At 63.4% G+C, this 17,942-nt stretch overlaps 1 protein-coding gene across 4 annotated transcripts; it reads left to right on the top strand.

Annotated features, from left to right (window-relative positions):
* The first annotated feature begins 300 nt into the window (after positions 1 to 300).
* Positions 301 to 17,631, top strand: CAMK1 (calcium/calmodulin dependent protein kinase I). Of its 4 annotated transcripts, none has more exons than XM_074957270.1 (12): positions 301 to 423; positions 2,047 to 2,239; positions 8,023 to 8,154; positions 9,562 to 9,636; positions 11,789 to 11,927; positions 13,712 to 13,838; positions 14,173 to 14,248; positions 14,612 to 14,724; positions 14,857 to 14,935; positions 15,193 to 15,280; positions 16,819 to 16,963; positions 17,142 to 17,631. In XM_074957270.1, the coding sequence occupies exons 2-12, from the start codon at positions 2,151 to 2,153 to the stop codon at positions 17,207 to 17,209; spliced, it is 1,131 nt and encodes a 376-aa protein (XP_074813371.1). In that variant the 5' UTR covers positions 301 to 423; positions 2,047 to 2,150; the 3' UTR covers positions 17,210 to 17,631. The 4 variants fall into 4 exon arrangements, with proteins under 4 accessions (XP_074813371.1, XP_074813374.1, XP_074813373.1 ...); XM_074957273.1 differs by having other exon boundaries at positions 16,837 to 16,963; positions 17,142 to 17,629; XM_074957272.1 differs by having other exon boundaries at positions 17,145 to 17,628.
* The last annotated feature ends 311 nt before the right edge of the window (positions 17,632 to 17,942 follow it).

Genomic DNA, 17,942 nt, shown 5'->3' with positions numbered 1-17,942 from the left:
GGAGGGGGAGGGCTCTCACGGGGCAGGAGTGGGGGGGGTCCCGCAGGGTGGCTTTGGAGAAGGGGGGCCCCGCGTGGGGCAATCTGGAGAAGGGGGGGGTCTGGAGAAGGGGGCGCCCTGCGGGGCGGGGGCGCCGTCCTAGTAGGGGCTGGAACTAGGGGTTCGGGGGGGCCGCCCACCTCGGTCTCAGGGCTCTCAGTGGGTCCGGCTGGGGGAGGAGGCGGGATCGGGCCCCCCCGCCTGTGAATGGAGCCGCCCTGCCCCTCCCCCCAGCTAATTTTAGTTTAATTCCATCGCCAGGCTGATCCCGGCCTCGGATTGGCTGCCCCGCAGCGAGCCCCGCCTCGCTGTGACGTCACTGGGGCTGGCCGCTGGGAGCTGCGGCCGCTCTCGGGCTCGGCTCGCGGGAGAGCGGGGCGCGCGGTAAGGGCTGTGCGGGGCCGTGCGCGCGGGGTGTGCAGTGTGCGTGCGCACAGGGTGTGCGGGGTGCGTGTGTGTGCACGGGGGGTGCGTGTGTGCGTGTGCGGGGTGTGCAGTGTGTGCGTGCACAGGGTGTGCGGGGTGCGTGTGTGTGAGCACGGGGGGTGCGTGCGTGAGCCGTTTGTGTGTGCGGGGGGTACGCGTGTGTTTGTGCACACTGTGTGTGCGGTGGTGGTTCTGTGTGTGTGCTTGCAGAGTGTGTGTGGGATGCAGGTGTGTGTGTGCGTGCACGGGGTGCAGGTGCGTGTGTGGGCACAGGGATCTCCGTGCGTGTGTGCTCACAGGCCTGTGTGTGCAGTGGTCTGTGTGCATGCGCTCAAGGATCCTTCTGTGTGTGCGCAGGTATGTGCAAGCCTGTGTGTGCAGGGATCTCTGTGTGCGTGTGCAGGGGTGTGTGCGCATGTGTATATTTGTGTGTGAGAGTGTGTGCATGGATCTGTGTGTGCATGCATGCGTGGTTGGAGAGCTCTGTGTTTGTGCATGTGATCTGTGTACGTGTGTGCTTGCACACCCATGGGTATCTGTGTTTTCGTGTGCATGTACGGGGGGGAACTGTGCGCACTCCCCACTCCCCGTGGGCATGCTACCTGTCTGTGTGTGCCCCTCAACCTGCTGGTGCCCTGACTGTGCCCCTGTGCACCTTCCTGCTGGCCAGGCATGCTGTGCGATGCAGGGCCTGGCCGCCACTGGCAGGCGTGGGCGTCTGGCAGGTTCTGTGGGGTGTGAGCTAATGGGCAGGGATGGCTGGACTGGGCCCCAGGGCATGGGAAGGGGCGGGAGGGCCTCGCTGGCCTGGCTGCTGGGGGGATCTTTGCCAGAAGCTGGGAATGGCGAGGGGAGGGATCCCTTGCGGATTCCCTGATCTGTACAAGCCCTTCTGGGCCACCTGGCCCTGGCCACTGTCAGCAGACAGGACACTGGGCTGGATGCACCCTTGGTGTGACCCATTCTGGCCGTTCTCATGTTCGTATGATTTGCACCTTTGCTCTGGGGCACTCCCTGGAGCGGCTGCTGTTGTCATGCCGACTGTGAGGGAATTAGTTTAAAAAAAGCAAAGTTTGATTTTTGGGTGGAAGGGGCTGGGAGCAGGGCTGGGGCCAGGGGCAGGACTGGCCGGGCTGAAGAGGCTGGGGCCAGGGCCCTGGCGACCCAGGGAGGTGGTAGGGTGAAGAGCCCCGTGCCCTGGCATTGCCCTGGGGCCCAGCCCATGTGGCTGCTGGCCATGGCCCTGATCTCTGCTGAGGCAGACTCCTACCCCCCTCGCCCCTCCCACCGGTGAGAGTGGCACGTCTGGGCGCGTACCACACCGGGGTGACCACGACTCCTGGGGGTTCCCAAGGGGCTGAGCTTGTGGGCCCGGCCCTCCCAGCCCCTTCCCCAGCTCGGCCCGTGGGCCCGGCCCTCCCAGCCCCTTCCCCAGCTCGGCCCGTGGGCCCGGCCTGGCCCTCCCGGCCCGGCTGATCCAGTCGTTGACCCCTCAGCTCTGCTGGTTCAGCTCGAGCTCCTATCCGGGCAGGCACAGGCTCTTCTGCTCTGATGCCACCCCCTGCTTGCTGCCCCGCACAGGCCCTGAGCGTGGTGCCGTCACGCTGCTGCTCTGCGCCAGGCCTGCTGGGGTGCGCTGCCCACTGCCCCTCAGGGAAGGCGGCTGACAGCCCGGCCCGGGAAGGATGATGCCTCTGGGTGAGGATGGGCCGAGCTGGAAGAAGAGAGCCCAGGACATCCGGGAGATCTATGAGTTCCGGGAGACCCTGGGCACGTGAGTCAGACCAGCTGCTGCCCAGCCCGGTGCTCGGATCCGTCTCTGCACTTACCATGTCGCCCTGCCCGCCCCGGCCTTGCGGCCTGTCTGTTTTGGGGAGGGCTTGTAACCCAGTCCTTCCAGCAGGGGGCGCTGTGGGGGTGGGGCAGGACGCTAGCTGTGGGGGGAGCTCCCAGCAGGGGGCACTGTGGGGGCGGGGCAGGACGCTGGTTCTGGGTAGCTCCCAGCAGGGGGCGCTGGCTGTCAGGGGAGCTCCCAGGAGGGGGTGTTGTGGGGGGGTGGGGCGCTGGCTATGGGGGGAGCTCCCAGCAGGGGGCGCTATGGGGGCCGGGCGCTGGCTGTGTGGGGAGCTCTCAGCAGGGGGCGCTGTGGGGGCAAGGCAGGATGCTGGTTCTGGGGAGCTCCCAGGAGGGGGCGCTGTGGGGGGGGGCGGGGCAGGGCACTGGCTATGGGGGGAGCTCCGAACTGCTCCAGCCCCAGCCTGTCCCAGTGAGGGGCACTGTGGGGAGCAGGGATGTCCCCAGGAGCCCTGGAGCCATTGCTTTCTCCCCAGATGGTGGCCCTGTGCCCCTCCCCCATGGGCTCCAGTGGGGCTGGGGCTGGTGCTGGGGGGGTGGGGGGGGGGAGGAGGAACACGACACAGGACGGAAACCTGCTGCCTCAAATATTAGCCCAAGGCTCAGCACTGATGCCGGGAGTGGTTGGGTCAATATTGACAGAGCCCTTCAGTGTGCTGGTGGGGTGAAGCGGGGCTGGGGCTGGCCAGGCATCCAGCTGGGCAAGAGATCCCCTCCTGGCTGCGCTCCCTGGCTTGGCACGGCACAGGTGGTTTTGGGGCTCAGCCATGGGGTTAGCAGGGTGGTGCCCTCTGAGGCTGGCTAAAGCTCTAACGCTGGATTAATGTGTGAATTACAGGCAGGATTAGGGCAAATGCTTGGTCCACGCCTACCGGGCTTCTGTATCCAGGCACTGGCCTGACTCGGGCTGTGCCCCTGCTCAGAAGTGGGGCCATGAGCCCAGCTCCCTAGGCCCCGAGACCAGGCCTGACTCCCCCACCCCTCACGCCCAGACCCTAAACACATCCTCCCTAGGGGCACGTCCATTCCATGTCACCCTTTGGGGACTCTCTCACACACCCGCTTTATTCCTGGGGAGATCCATGCCAAGCCTGCATGAAACCCCTCTGCTCTGAGAGCCCTCCAGTCACTCCGTCCTGCCAGGGCCCTCAGCCCACCTGTCCTCCAGCACCGCCTCCTGGTGCCCACACTCCCTGCCCCTGCAGCTCTGGGTCTTTGACCTGCTCTCCTCCAGTGGGCCCCAACGCTCAGCCAGCCTCTAAACTCTCTTTCTTTCCCTGGCTCTGCTCCCTGCCGGCGGCCTGGGAGAGCTGGTCTCTTTCAGCCTCACTAGGCCTTTTAGCAGATCCTTTGCATGGCCAGGACTGAGCCATTCCATGTTCACAGCATCTTTGTCCTGGAGCCGCTCCCGGAGACGCCCCATGGTCCCTGTCAGCAAGTGCTGGAGGCCAGGCCCTGGGCTGGAGTTCTCCAGAGAGTTCATGGAATCAGCCTTCATAAGCTGTACCCAGATCCCCCAAAGCCTCCCCCCAACAAATGGAGCAGGGCCCCCAGTACCCCAGGGAAGGCCCACCTCCCCAATGGGGGTTACCTCCAACTAAGACAGGCCCAGCGATCACACTGGTGGGCAGTGTCTGCACGTCTGCTCCAGGCTGATCGGGGGTGGGGGAGGGTATGGGGCAGAATTCATGGGCCCCAGGACTTGTGATTGCCTGCGGCAGCCATGAACAATGTGGGCCCTGCAGGCAGGCTTTTAGCCCTGCAGCTCCCCACCACCCCCAGGCTGGTCCCCAGCTCCTCCGCCCCTTCACCAGCTGCCATTCTAGGCTGGGCAGGCTTTCCCTAGGCAGCTGCTTCGCTCTTGGCTTGGCCTTCCTGTCCGGACTCCAGGACTGTGGGCCTGGTGCCGTCACCCAGCAGGGCCTCCGCACAGACCGAGTTCTGCCCAGTGGCACTCAGCATCGATGGAGCGTCCCGCTGAGGAAAGCCAGCAAGCCCATCTGTGGGCCACTGGGGCCAGCCTTAGCGGTTTGCATCTGAGTTCTCTCGGTGCAGCCCCACAATTTCTGTACCCAAAACACAGCAAAAGGAGTGTCCCGTAATATCCTGCCATGAGGGTCCCGCAAATGGCCCACAACGGCTCGGGCTGCCAGCAGAACGAGGGGCTCCCAGAGCCTCCCCTCCCCCCCGGGCTTGCTACCAGCTGGGCATTGCGTAGGGGCTGGTGGTGCCGTCTCCCCCACTCAAACGACTGGCACTCCTGTGGGGGGCTCTCAGAGGCACAAGCTGGGCACAGGTGGCCGGGGGGTGCAGTCAGTTGCATGTAGGTCCTACTCCCCCTCTCTCCAGAGCCAGCTCCCTGGGCGGCTCTCCCCGCTGGCCCCGGCCCCAGCCGGCGTACCCCTCGGAGCCCACAGCTCGGTGCTCAGGGCTTGCCTTGCAGCTGCTCCTCTGGCTCCCGGCTCTGGTGAGCACCCGCTTGGCCCTCCTGGCTGCAAGGCATAGGGCTGCTCCCCGTGGGCTGGGCAAGGGCCTGGGGCTTCCTGCAGGGGGGCTCCCACCAAAACCCCATCTGCTGTGCTGCCCCAGAGTCTCAGCTCCACCCCTGCCCATGGCAGTGCCCCTCCCACACAGAGAGCAGGAGTCACAGCCTCCCCCGTGAAAGCCCCCCTCCCTCCTGGCTGTGGGCCCCCCCTCCCTGCTGCCTTTAGCTGGGCAGGAAGCTCCTCACCAGGCCCCTGCTGAGTACACTGGGCCTTGGGCCCTCGTTGCCATGGCATCTGGTCCCTGCACTGGCTGAGCTTGCTCCCCGGCTCCGCCTGCCCCACACGTCCAGCTCTGCCCTGAGCTACTGCGAGGGGTGGGGGGCTGTCTGCTGGGGGTGTGCCCTGGTGGGGGCTGTGAGCCGCTGGCTCCCCTGGCTCTACCCCATGCACCATGAGCTGGGTCTGCACTTCCAAGGCCCTTTGCAGTGGATCCCCACCTGACCCCCACTCTCTCTCTGGCTGCTGAGCTGACTCCTGCCTCTGAGCGGCCCCCAGGCCAGCCTCCCTCGTCCACTTGTGAGGTTTTCAAACCAGCCCCTTTGTTCTTTCTCCCCTGCTGCCCCTCCCGCAAACATCTCCAAAGCCATCTCACTGTCCACTTGCGCAGCCCTCCTTCAAACGCTGCTTCGCTGGGATGCCCCGAAACCCATGGCCAGGTCTCGGTTGCTGGTGCTGAGCTCGCCGCCCATCACACTGACCAGTGGGGAGGGGGCAGCCCCCCGTCTGCGCTGGAGGAATGATGCTTTCTGCACTGGCAGGGTCCTGGGGCTGGTCTCTCCCCTCTGTATAATCCCCAACTCCGCTCGCACAGGGCTGTTTGCAGGCCTCTGGGGAGCCAGGAGCTGGATGAACATACACAGTGACTTCTTCCCTGGGCTGGGGTGGGGCAGTGCAGGGAACCCAGGGGCCTGGGGTTTCCATGCGGCGTTGGGAGTAGGCAAAGCAGGGATCCTAGCGGCTGGGGTTTGCACAGGGGGGTCCATGGGTGGGGATCCTAGGGCCTGGGTTTGAAAGATGGGGCAGTGTGGGGCTCCCAGGGGACGGGGGTTACAGATGTCACAGTATTAGATAAACCATGTTTCACTTCCTGTCCTCTCCGGAAACCTGGGCCCTGGTGTCTCTTCCTTTTCCTGTTTACAGCCCAAGCGAGCAAGTCAAAAGAGAGCTGGCCATGGGTCAGCAGCAGGCAGGCTGGAGCTGGCTGGCTGGGGCACTAGGGCCAGCCTGCTCAGCAGCGCTCCAGCAGAGGTGCTGGCTACCAGTCCCTTTCCAAAAAGAAAAGGAGGACTTGTGGCACCTTAGAGACTAACCAATTTATTTCAGCATAAGCTTTCGTGAGCTACAGCTCACTTCATCGGATGCATACTGTGGAAAATACAGAAGATGTTCTTATACATACAAACCATGAAAAAATGGGTGTTACCACTACAAAAGGTTTTTCTCCCCCCACCCCACTCTCCTGCTGGTAATAGCTTATCTAAAGTGATCACTCTCCTTACATTAAAAAGAAAAAAGAAAAGGAGGACTTGTGGCACCTTAGAGACTAACCAGTTTATTTGAGCATGAGCTTTCGTGAGCTACAGCTCACTGCATCCGATGCATAGCTATGCATCCGATGAAGTGAGCTGTAGCTCACGAAAGCTCATGCTCAAATAAACTGGTTAGTCTCTAAGGTGCCACAAGTCCTCCTTTTCTTTTTGCGAATACAGACTAACACGGCTGTTAGTCTGAAACCAGTCCCTTTCCAAGTCATCCTAAGCTCCAGCCTCTCCAGATGGATGGTGCGTGAGTGCCAGACCTGGCGGGGCAGAGCCTGGAATTCCTGCTAAATCCCCCCATCTGAGCACCGGAGCAGCTCTGTGAGAGCACCAGTCCTGCGCCGTCCTGGGTGCCAGCCCATCATCTGGGCCTCTGGGTGCTGTCTTCTCCTCCCCCATTGGCCCAGCTGCCTGGCTTTGTGCGCCGGAGTGCCCTGTTCCTGGCTAGGAGGAGCAGGGGGTCGGAGCCTCTGCAGGGCCCAGCGGGGTCTGGGGTGCGACTGCCTGGTACTGGCTTGGGTGGGGCAAGCCTGGTGCAGCTGGTTTCCATGCGCTCCCTGGCCGGGCCTTTCCCAGCTGCCACGGGTGGCTCCAATCCGCCCTTATCTCGGGCCTGGCCCCTGGGCTTGATCAGGACGTTCCTGTGCAAACAGCTGCCCAGCCAAGCCGTGTGGCATCAGTTTGGGCAGCCCATCTGGGTGCAGGCACCTGCTCCTGCGCTTCTGAACCTGGCAGGGGAGCTCGCTGCTGGGCCCGTGACGGGGGGCGGGCTGGGGCTCAGGGCAAGCCACGAGAGCGGCACCCAAAGGGAGCATGGGGACTGGTTATCCAGGGACCCCTGCCTGGTGCCGAGGTGCAGCTGGCTCTGGGGGGGCATGTGGGGACTGGTTATCAGGGACTCCTGGCCGGGGGCTGGCTCAGGGCGCTAGCACTGGGTGTGGCCTGCCTGGGGAGAGCGGTGGGGCTTTCGCAGTCAGAGTGGAAGGGGATGGATGATCAGGGCTGGCTCCTTGCAGGCAGCCCTGGGGGAGGGGGTGCGGCAGAGTGGGGGGCAAGGACGCAGTGCTGCCTGGCCCACTGTGACTTGCTTGCGTCCTGCTAGCCAGTCGCCACGGAGCCCAGCTAGGCCCTTCCCACGCTGGCCGGCCCGGCCTGGGCTCCCAGCACGCCCCAGCCCGGCACAGCAGCAGGGGAGGAGGCTCAGAGCTTGGCATCTCCGAGGGCGGGCACGGGGCCGGGCTCCTACCCCCGCTGTTTCTGGGGAGCCGCCGGCCAGGGCCCAGGGCTCGTTCTGCTCCCGGATGGGCCCTCGGCAACAGCCCCGTGTCCTGACCCCGCCGCAGAGGGTGGGGGAAGCCCAAAGCCCTGTGCAGGTCCAGGCCCGGGTGTGACCCCCGGCACTCGGGCCTCGGCCTCCCCCTCCCCCCGGGCCTCCTTTTCTTCTCAAACTAGCTGGGGTTTCCGGCTGTTACCATGCCAACAGCAGCCAGCTGTGCTGCTCATGCCCGGGCTCCCCCCGGCTCCCCCCGTCCTGAGCGCCCTCTGGCGGCTCAGCCCCGCCCTGGGAGAGCCAGGCACGGCTGCGGGGCTGGTCCCAGCTCACCCCCCTCTCTCCCCAGGGGAGCCTTCTCCGAGGTGGTGCTGGCCGAGGAGAAGACGAGCCAGAAGCTGGTGGCCATTAAGTGCATTGCGAAGAAGGCCCTGGAGGGGAAGGAGACCAGCCTGGAGAACGAGATCGCCGTCCTGCACAAGTAGGTGCTGCCGGCCTGGGCAGCGTGACTGCCGGGCTCTGCATGTGCCATGGGCGCAGGGCTGGCCTGGCTGACCCCCGTCCTCGGAGCGTGCGCCTTCGTGAGAGTGACCATCCCTCCTGCACGCTGGCCCTGTGCCGCCCGCGGCCGGGCAGCCCCGGGTCTGCACCAGCACGGCCGCCTGCCCAGCGCCTTGTGCCACGAGGGGCCAGAGAATCTCCTCTGGCGGGTCGCTCACAGAGCCCTGCCACTCCCCTCCGGGCAGCCACCTCCAGGCATCTGGGCCGCTTATCAGAGTCTTTCTCAAAATAACCCCAGGCTGGAGCCGCGTGATGTCCCTGCCGTGCCTGACCTGGCCGTGTCCTGGGCGAGTGGCCCGCTTGGCCAAAACCCGGCTGCGACACCCCTGGTCCCGCCCGCTGCTGGGCTGGGGAGTGCAGCGGGGGGACCCTCTGGCAGCAGGTTAGCGTGGGGCCTGGTCTGCGTGTTCCAGCCAAAGAAACTCCTCTGCAGGCTGGCGCTGCCGGGCCCAGGGCCTGCAGGAGGAGTGGGGGAGTGCCAGCTGCCTGGTGCTGCGTGGGCTGGGCCACCCCTGCTAGGCACGGCAGCCTGCAGAGCTGCGTTCGCTTGGGCACGGCTGCCCATGGCCCCTCTGGGCCCCAGGAGCTGGGGCAGGACAGTCCTGACCATGTGGCCTCCTGCCCCCACGCCCTGGCGCCAGGGGCCGGGCTGGGGAGCCTTGTACCCCAGGGCATTTCCGCGGGGCAGGCAACTGCCTCAGGGTGGTGGGGTGCAGAGCGAGACTGAGCAGAGAGCAAAGGTGACCCCTGCGCCACACCTCTGGTCCGTGGGAGGAGACCTGTGGTGCCCAGGAATGGCCCCCGGGCTGCTTTGTGCCCCAGGATGCAGTGCCCCCAGCTCTAGGGACACCTGCCCACTCCTGGCTGGGCTGCAGGACCCAGGGCCAGGCTGAGCCATCTGCCTGGCCTGGCCTGTGACCGCTGAAGCCTCTGTCTATGGAGGAGCGAACAGCACCCCCGTGCAGGGCCTGGCGCCTGCGAGGGCCGGCCGCTTCATCGCTTCACCTGCAGCCCCCATCTCCCCTGAGGTCCCCCTGTCTCCATCTGCCCCATTTCCAGCTTCCCCGTGGCCCCCCCATCTGCCCCGTGCCCCCCCCGTCCCCACGTCCTACTCATCTGCAGCCCCCTGTCTCATCTGCAGCCCCTCTGTCTTCAGCATCCCCATCTCCAGCCCCCCGTCTCACTCGTGGCCCCCACATCTTCAGCCCCCTATCTTCCCCGCAGCCCCCCTGTCCCCAGTCCCCCATCTCACCTGTGGGGCCCCCTGTCTCCAGCCCCCTATCTCCAGCCCCCCATCTCATAAGCCGTTTCCCCATCTTTCTTTCAGGATCAAGCACCCCAACATTGTGGCTTTGGATGACATTTACGAGAGTGGGGGTCACCTCTACCTCATCATGCAGCTGTGAGTGGGGGAATGGGGCTCCCTGGCTGGCAGAGGGGGGAGGGGACGCGCTTGTGTTGGTGCTGGAGGCAGCTGGGGCGGGGGCTAGTCCCTGACAGACACATAGAATATCAGGGTTGGAAGGGACCTCAGGAGGTCATCTAGTCCAACCCCCTGCTCAAAGCAGGACCAATCCCCAACTAAATCATCCCAGCCAGGGCTTTGTCAAGCCTGACCTTAAAAACTTCTAAGGAAGGAGATTCCACCACCTCCCTAGGTAACACATTCGAGTGTTTCACCACCTGCCTAGTGGAAAAGTTTTTCCTAATATCCAACCTAAATCTTCCCCACTGCAACTTGAGACCATTACTCCTTGTCCTGTCATCTGCTGCCACTGAGAACAGTCTAGATCCATCCTCTTTGGAACCCCTTTCAGGTAGTTGAAAGCAGCTATCAAATCCCCCCTCATTCTTCTCTTCCGCAGACTAAACAATCCCAGCTCCCTCAGCCTCTCCTCATAAGTCATGTGCTCCAGTCCCCTAATCATTTTTGCTGCCCTCTGTTGGACGCTTTCCAATTTTTCCACATCCTTCTTGTAGTGTGGGGCCCAAAACTGGACACAGTACTCCAGATGAGGCCTCACCAATGTCGAATAGAGGGGAACGATCACGTCCCTCGATCTGCTGGCTATGCCCCTACGTGTACATCCCAAAATGCCATTGGCCTTCTTGGCAACAAGGGCACACTGCTGACTCATATCCAGCTTCTCCACTGTAACCCCTAGGTCCTTCTCTGCAGAACTGCTGCCGAGCCATTCGGTCCCTAGTCTGTAGCGGTGCATGGGATTCTTCCGTCCTAAGTGCAGGACTCTGCGCTTGTCCTTGTTGAACCTCATCAGATTTCCTTTGGCCCAGTCCTCTAATTTGTCTAGGTCCCTCTGTATCCTATCCCTACCCTCCAGTGTATCTACCTCTCCTCCCAGTTTAGTGTCATCTGCAAACTTGCTGAGGGTGCAATCCACACCATCCTCCAGATCATTAATGAAGATATTGAACAAAACCGGCCCCAGGACTGAACCTTGGGGCGCTCCACTTGATACCGGCTGCCAACTAGACATGGAGCCATTGATCACTAACCGTTGAGCCCAACTATCTAGCCAGCTTTCTATACACCTTATAGTCCATTCATCCATCCCATACTTCTTTAACTTGCTGGCAAGAATACTGTGGGAGACCGTGTCAAAAGCTTTGCTAAAGTCGAGGTATATCACGTCCACTGCTTTCCCCATATCTACAGAGCCAGTTACCTCGTCATAGAAGGCAATTAGATTAGTCAGGCATGACTTGCCCTTGGTGGATCCATGCTGACTGTTCCTGATCACTTTCCTCTCCTCTAAGTGCTTCAGAATTGATTCCTTGAGGACCTGCTCCATGATTTTTCCAGGGACTAAGGTGAGGCTGACTGGCCTGTAGTTCCCAGGATCCTCCTTCTTCCCTTTTTTAAAGATGGGCACTACATTAGCCTTTTTCCAGTTGTCCGGGACCTCCCCCGATCGCCATGAGTTTTCAAAGATAATGGCCAATGGCTTTGCAATCCCACCCGCCAACTCCTTTAGCACTCTTGGATACAGTGCATCCGGCCCCATGGACTTGTGCACGTCCAGCTTTTCTAAATAGTCCCGAACCACTTCTTTCTCCACAGAGGGCTGGTCACCTCCTCCCCATGCTGTGCTGCCCAGTGCAGTAGTCTGGGAGCTGACCTTGTTCATGAAGACAGAGGCAAAAAAAGCATTGAGTACATTAGCTTTTTCCACATCCTCTGTCACTAGGTTGCCTCCCTCATTCAGTAAGGGGCTCACACTTTCCTTGACTTTCTTCTTGTTGCCAACATACCTGAAGAAACCCTTCTTGTTACTCCTAACATCTCTTGCTAGCTGCAAATCCAAGCGTGATTTGGCCTTCCTGATTTCACTCCTGCATGCCCGAGCAATATTTTTATACTCCTCCCTGGTCATTTCTCCAAGCTTCCACTTCTTGTAAGCTTCTTTTTTGTGTTTAAGATCAGCAAGGATTTCACTGGCATGTCCCACCATTGCTGGGCAGGGGGTTAGTCCCTGACACATGCACGTCTCATGGAGCAGGGGCTAACCTGGAGCTCTCCCCTCCACCTGCAGGGTCTCGGGTGGGGAGCTCTTTGATCGGATTGTGGAGAAGGGGTTCTACACGGAGCGAGACGCCAGCCAGCTGATCCGGCAGATCCTGGACGCTGTGCGGTACCTGCACGACATGGGCATTGTGCACCGGGACCTGAAGGTGAGCCAGCATCTGGGGAGGGGCCCTGCCCGTGTGGCACTGCTAAACACGGCGGTTGAGTCACCAAAGCGTCACTGGCAAGTGCCTGCACCAGGTCTGCCAAGGCGTCACTGAAGGCCTGTCCCCTGGAGCCTGTTCTGGGGCAGGCTGAGCCTCAGGCCAGGGCTGCCTGAGGGCTCTGATCTGATTGCCATCCATGCCCGGCACCAGCTCTGCCTCTCTCCACCGGGGTGGGCACAGAGGAGTCTCCCCAGTCTCTGTGCGGGTTGAGTGAGGCTCTTTCTGACCGTGCCTCGTGTTCCAGCTGTGTGTGCCGTGCTGCTGCACGGTCCCTGGGGGTGGCTGCTGGATTTGCCTCATGCTGCTTGGCCCCTAGCTGTGTCCGGGGAGTCACCTGGGCTCTGCTGTGTCCTGCAGGGAGGTGTCTGTGGGTGCCCTGGCTCTGCTGGCAGCTGAGTTACTTACTTCCCAGTGGCTGGGTTGTTGGCCCCACGCTCGCTCGGAAGCTCGGGTCCGGAGTGGTGTTTGCTGCTGTGGTCGAGGGTGGCCCAAAGACCTGCGGAGAGGAGCTGGCTGGCGGGCCAGGAGCCCCTGGGACCTGGGATCTGCTGGCAGTCGCTGGGCGGCTGGTTTCGGAGAACAGGGCAGGGGCCGCTGCAGAAGAGTTTTATGGCAGTTGCCTGTAGCCATTTCCATACAGCACAAGGGTGCGTGGAGCTGCCTTCACAGGGATCCTGGGCCCTTCTCTTCAATCTGGACTTTCTGAAATACGCTGGCTTGCGTTTGTCCCGGGGTGCCCTGCAGGGCATGTTGGTTTCTCTGCAGATGCCAGAGGTGCCAGCCATGGGCAAGCAGCAGCCGATGCGTCTCCCAGGGGGCGGGCAGGGCTCAGAGCTCACGAGGCTGGTTTGGGCTCCAGGTGGTGCAGGGAGCTACGCTGGTCGGGAAGGTGGCCCAGTGCTCCGGCGTGTAACTTTGCCAGGCTGCACCTAGCCCAGGCCCCTTCCCAGCCCAGCCCAGCCGCTACCGAGAATGAGCTGAGAGGAGCAGATGCTGTTTGCCTAGGGTTAGAAATGCCTCACGCAGCTCTAGCAGTCCCATGCCTGGGTGCTGGGATGGGAAGTTACGCAGCCTCGTGCTCCGGGGCCAAGGGGGCTCTGCCCGGTCTCAGGAGCCTGGCCCAAGGGTGCTGTGTTCTGAGCCGCAGAAGAGTTTTGGTCTCGTGTGTCTGCGAGATGGAGTGTCTGTGAATTCTCCAAAGCTCCTATTTGCACTGAGTGCTCCAGCCCCTCAGACGCCCTCCCTGTACCTGGACAGCACCTGCCTCTTCCCCTGGCCCCAGCGCGCCCGAGTGCCAGGCCCCTGCCATATTCCTCCTGCAGCCTGGGCACGGCACTGCTGGCCAGGGGACTCAGCACCCCCTGCTGGAGCCCGGGCAGGCTGATTCGACTGCCAAGGTGGGAGGCGGGGGAGGGGAAGAGACTGGGGGGTTAGGAGCAGGGTTAATGGGGGTCAGAAGGCTGGTAGGGATGGGAACAAATGGGGCAGGCTGGGATTGTGGCAGGGGACCAGGGCAGGAGGTGAGGCCATGGGGCAGGGCTGGGGTGTGGGGGCAGCTGGGATTGTGGCAGGTCAGGTGGTGATGCCATGGGGCAGGGCTGGGATGTGGGGGCAGGCAGGAAATGCAGTGTGGGGCACACAGGATGCCCTGTCGCGTGGGGGGCCGTATGTGGCTGGGGAGCTGGAGCCAGCCGGGGCCTGGCTGACCCACTGGCTCGGTGCAGCCCGAGAATCTGCTCTATTACAGCCCGGACCCGGACTCCAAGATCATGATCAGCGACTTCGGGCTGTCAAAGATTGAGGGCTCTGGCAGCGTCATGTCCACGGCCTGCGGGACCCCCGGCTACGTGGGTGAGTGATGCCGGGTATGGGGGACGGGAGGGTGCCCCACCCCACCCAACCTTGGCTTTCCTCGGAGGGGGCTTCTGTGCCGGGTTAGGGTTTCCTGTCAGGGGAGGGGGGGAGTTCTGCCCTGCGTTTGGGGTTTTCTGTCGGGGGAGGGGGGGTTCTGCCCCGTATTGGGGTTCCCTGTTGGAGGCCAGGGGGTGGGGGGTTCTGCCCCATGTTGGGGTTTCCTGGCAGGGGGTTCTGCCCCCTCTGGGATTCCCTGTCGGGGGGTATCATGTAATTAACTCTCTCGAAGGAGACCAAGCCCCATCCTTACAGCTGCCCCCCTCTCCCCCAGCCCCGGAGGTGCTGGCCCAGAAGCCCTACAGCAAGGCTGTGGATTGCTGGTCCATTGGTGTCATCGCCTACATCCTGTAGGTACTGCGGGGCTGCGGGGGGGCGGTGTGGGTGGCGCAGGGATCTGGGGGGAATCCCCCTGAACTGGGTGGGTACATTACCTGGATCCCTACTGTGATTCCCCCCCAGGCTGTGCAGTTACCCCCGAGCTGTGATTCCCCCCCCCCCGATTGTGCGGGTCTCCCCCCATCTCTCACTTTCCCCCGAGCAGTGATCTCATCCCCCCCCAGCAGTGATCTCTCTCTCCCCCCCAGGCTGTGTGGTTACCCCCGAGCTGTGATTTCTCCCCCCCCCCACCGATTGTGCGGGTCTCCCCCCATCTCTCACTTTCCCCCAGGCTGTGCAGTTCCCCCCCCAGCAGTGATCTCTCTCCCCCCCAGGCTGTGTGGTTACCCCCCCTTCTATGACGAGAATGATGCGAAGCTCTTCGAGCAGATCTTGCGGGCCGAGTACGAATTCGACTCGCCCTACTGGGATGACATCTCCGAGTCAGGTGCGCGGGGCTTGGGTTCTGCTTCCCCTGTGGGCTGCAGTGAGCGTGGGCAGGGGCCAGCGGTGATATGGGGCGGGGGGTGGGCAGGGCCCGGCAGGTGCCATGATGGGTGTTTGTTCTCTCTGGTTCTAGCCAAAGATTTCATCCAGCACTTAATGGAGAAGGATCCCAGCAAGCGCTTCACATGTGAGCAGGCCCTGCAGCACCCCTGGTAAGAGGCCCATCCCTTGTCCCCCCCAGGGATCCCCTTTGACAAAGTACCCCACCCAATGGTGTCCCTGGAGTGGGACAGGGACTGTCCCTCCACGGCCAGCTGCTCCAGGGGCTCGGCCACTGCTGGGTTGCTCTGCCCCAGCCTTCCTGGGCCTGCCCTTTAAGCAGTGTGTGTGTGGGTGGGTGGGAGGGGGTAGCTGCTGGGATCCTGCCACCCTGGGCACCAACTCCCCCCCACCTCTGTGCCCGTCTCAGGATTGCCGGGGACACTGCGCTGGACAAGAACATCCACCAGTCTGTCAGTGAACAGATCAAAAAGAACTTTGCCAAGAGCAAGTGGAAAGTGAGTGCCTTTTCCCCCACCCCCACCCAGCAACCCACAGCTACGCCATCACCATCCCCACCCTGGCTGCTCCCAACTCCAGCCCTGGCCTCTCCCAGCAGGGGGTGCTGTGGGGAGTGGGGCAGCAGTACTGGCTGGGAGGGAGCTCCTGGCTCCGCCAGTCCTGGGCTCTCCCAGCAGGGGGCGCCGTGAGGAGCGGGGTGCTGGCTGTGGGGGGAGCTCTGGGCTCTCCCGGCAGGGGGCGCCGTGGGGGGGCGGGTGCAGCGCTGGCTGTGGGGGGAGCTTTGGGCTCTCCTGGCAGGGGGTGCCGTGGGGAGCGTGGTGGGGCGGGGCGCTGGCTGTGGGGGGAGCTCTGGGCTTTCCCGGCCGTGGGGGGGCGGGTGGGGCGCTGGCTGTGGGGGGAGGTCTGGGCTCTCCCGGCAGGGGGCGCCGTGGGGAGCGGGGTGGGTGGGGCGCTGGCTGTGGGGGGAGCTCTGGGCTCTCCCGGCAGGGGGCGCCGTGGGGGGGCGGGTGCAGTGCTGGCTGTGGGGGGAGCTTTGGGCTCTCCCGGTAGGGGGCGCCGTGGGGAGCGTGGTGGGGCGGGGCGCTGGCTGTGGGGGGAGCTCTGGGCTTTCCCGGCAGGGGGCGCCGTGGGGGGGCGGGTGGGGCGCTGGCTGTGGGGGGAGCTCTGGGCTCTCCCGGCAGGGGGCGCCGTGGGGAGCGGGGCAGGTGGGGCGCTGGCTGTGGGGGGAGCTCTGGGCTCTCCCGGCAGGGGGTGCCGGCTGTGGGGGGAGCTCTGGGCTCTCCCGGCAAGGGGCGCCGTGGGGGGCGGGTGGGGCGCTGGCTGTGGGGGGAGCTCTGGGCTCTCCCAGCAGGGGGCGCTGTGGGGGGCAGGGCTCTCCCGGCAGGGGGCGCCGTGGGGAGCGTGGTGGGGCGGGGCGCTGGCTGTGGGGGGAGCTCTGGGCTCTCCTGGCAGGGGGGGCTGTCTCATGTACAGGGCCCTACCAAATTCATTGTGTGTTTGCGTCAATTTCAGTCATAGGATTTTAAAAATTGTAGATTTCAGCTATTTAAATCTGAAATTACACAGCGCTGTGATTGTCGGGGTCTTGACCCAAAAAGGAGTCGTGGAGGGGCGGGGGGATTTCTGGGGTACCGCTACCCCTGTGTCCGCGCTGCTGGGGAGCGACGGCTGCTGGCCGGGAGCCCCGCGCTGAGGGGCAGTGCCGAAGGAGGGGTGGCATGGTCCGGTATTGCCCCCTCACTGCGGCCTGCAGAGCTGGGCCCTCAGTCAGCAGCCGCCGCTCTCTGAAGGCAGAGCAGAATTAAGGGTGGCAATACCACGACCCCCTAAAATAACCATGTGACACCCCCCCAACTCCCTTTTGGGTCTCCCCTGTGAAATCTGTACCGTAGAGAGTAAAAGTACACAAAGGCCAGATTTCACAGTCCGGGACGTGTTTTTCATGGCCATGAATTTAGTAGGGCCCTGCTCATGTGCGTTTGCTGCCCTGGGGCTGGCGTTGGAGCCAGTCCCCATTAGCGGCACCCCTTCACAGCCCCCTGTCCTGGTGCAGCAAGCGTTCAATGCCACTGCCGTGGTGAGACACATGAGGAAGCTGCAGCTTGGAACCAGCCAGGAAGGACCCGGGCAAACCACTCCTCTCAGCCCCTGCGACCTGCTGGAGGCTGGCACCAGCAACGGTGAGTCTCCAGGACACGGCCAGGCCAGGGACTCTGCCTGGGGGACGTTGAATTGGGTGGGTCCTGTTGGGTAGGGCTACATCCCCCTGTCCAGCCCATCCCTGCCCATATTCCCCATGCCAGGCTGAGCCGAGCCCCCAGGCAGGAACGCTGCGTCTGATTGCCTCTTCTCTCCCAGCAGGGTCAGACTCCAGGGGCTGCGACAGGTCGCTGGGGCCCAGCTCTCACTGCCCGCCCCAGGACTGACAGCACCCAGCATGGCCCTGCCCCGTGGCAGGCTGGGCTCCGAACTTGGGGATGACCTGCCCGGGGTGGGTGGTGGCGCTGGCATCTCATTGCTGCAGCTGCCATGATCCAAGCTGGGTGACTGCAGGCTGCAGCCCTGGCAGGGCACCGCAGAGAGCTGTCCCGGGCCGGAGCCTCCGTGGGAGACAGCAACCGCAGCTGGCGCTTGAGGCACGGACGCCCCGCTGCAGGGTCCAGGCTAGGAGCCTAGCATCTACCCTGGGGGCCGCACCTGGGCTGCAGCCCTGGGCCAGGCACACTGATCCCCTAACGTGCTGGGTCTTGCATGTACTTGCTCACGCCACTGCAACCCCCTTACCTCTCTCTCCGCTGTAGGGAGCTGGGGCTCGCACTCTGGCCGGACCCCCAACAAGGGGTCCTGAGCAGGCTACTTGCCTAGCTCTGCTGAGGGGGTGGGGAGGGTAGGGCTTGGTGCAGCCAAGCTGCAGGGTGAGTGGGTGGGGCTGGGGCTGGCCTCTGCTGTGGAATAAGGGGCCTGGTTCACCTAGCTGCAGCCCCCATTCCTGCCCCCCACACCTGTGTCCCCAGCCCCTTCCCGCATGTTCAAGCAGAATTTCCACGCAAGGCTGTTTCTACATTGACGCTTGTATTAAAGGAAAGCAGTGAATGCAGCCCGGCAGCTTTGCTCACTGGGGCCCTGGCTCCATGGGGGGAGACGCGAGGGGGGCAAAGT

This window comes from Natator depressus, chromosome 7 (assembly GCF_965152275.1).
Source record: "Natator depressus isolate rNatDep1 chromosome 7, rNatDep2.hap1, whole genome shotgun sequence".
NCBI lineage: Eukaryota > Metazoa > Chordata > Testudines > Cheloniidae > Natator > Natator depressus.
The sequence above is the reverse complement of the archived record's forward strand: the minus strand, read 5'-3'. Positions and strand labels throughout refer to the sequence as shown.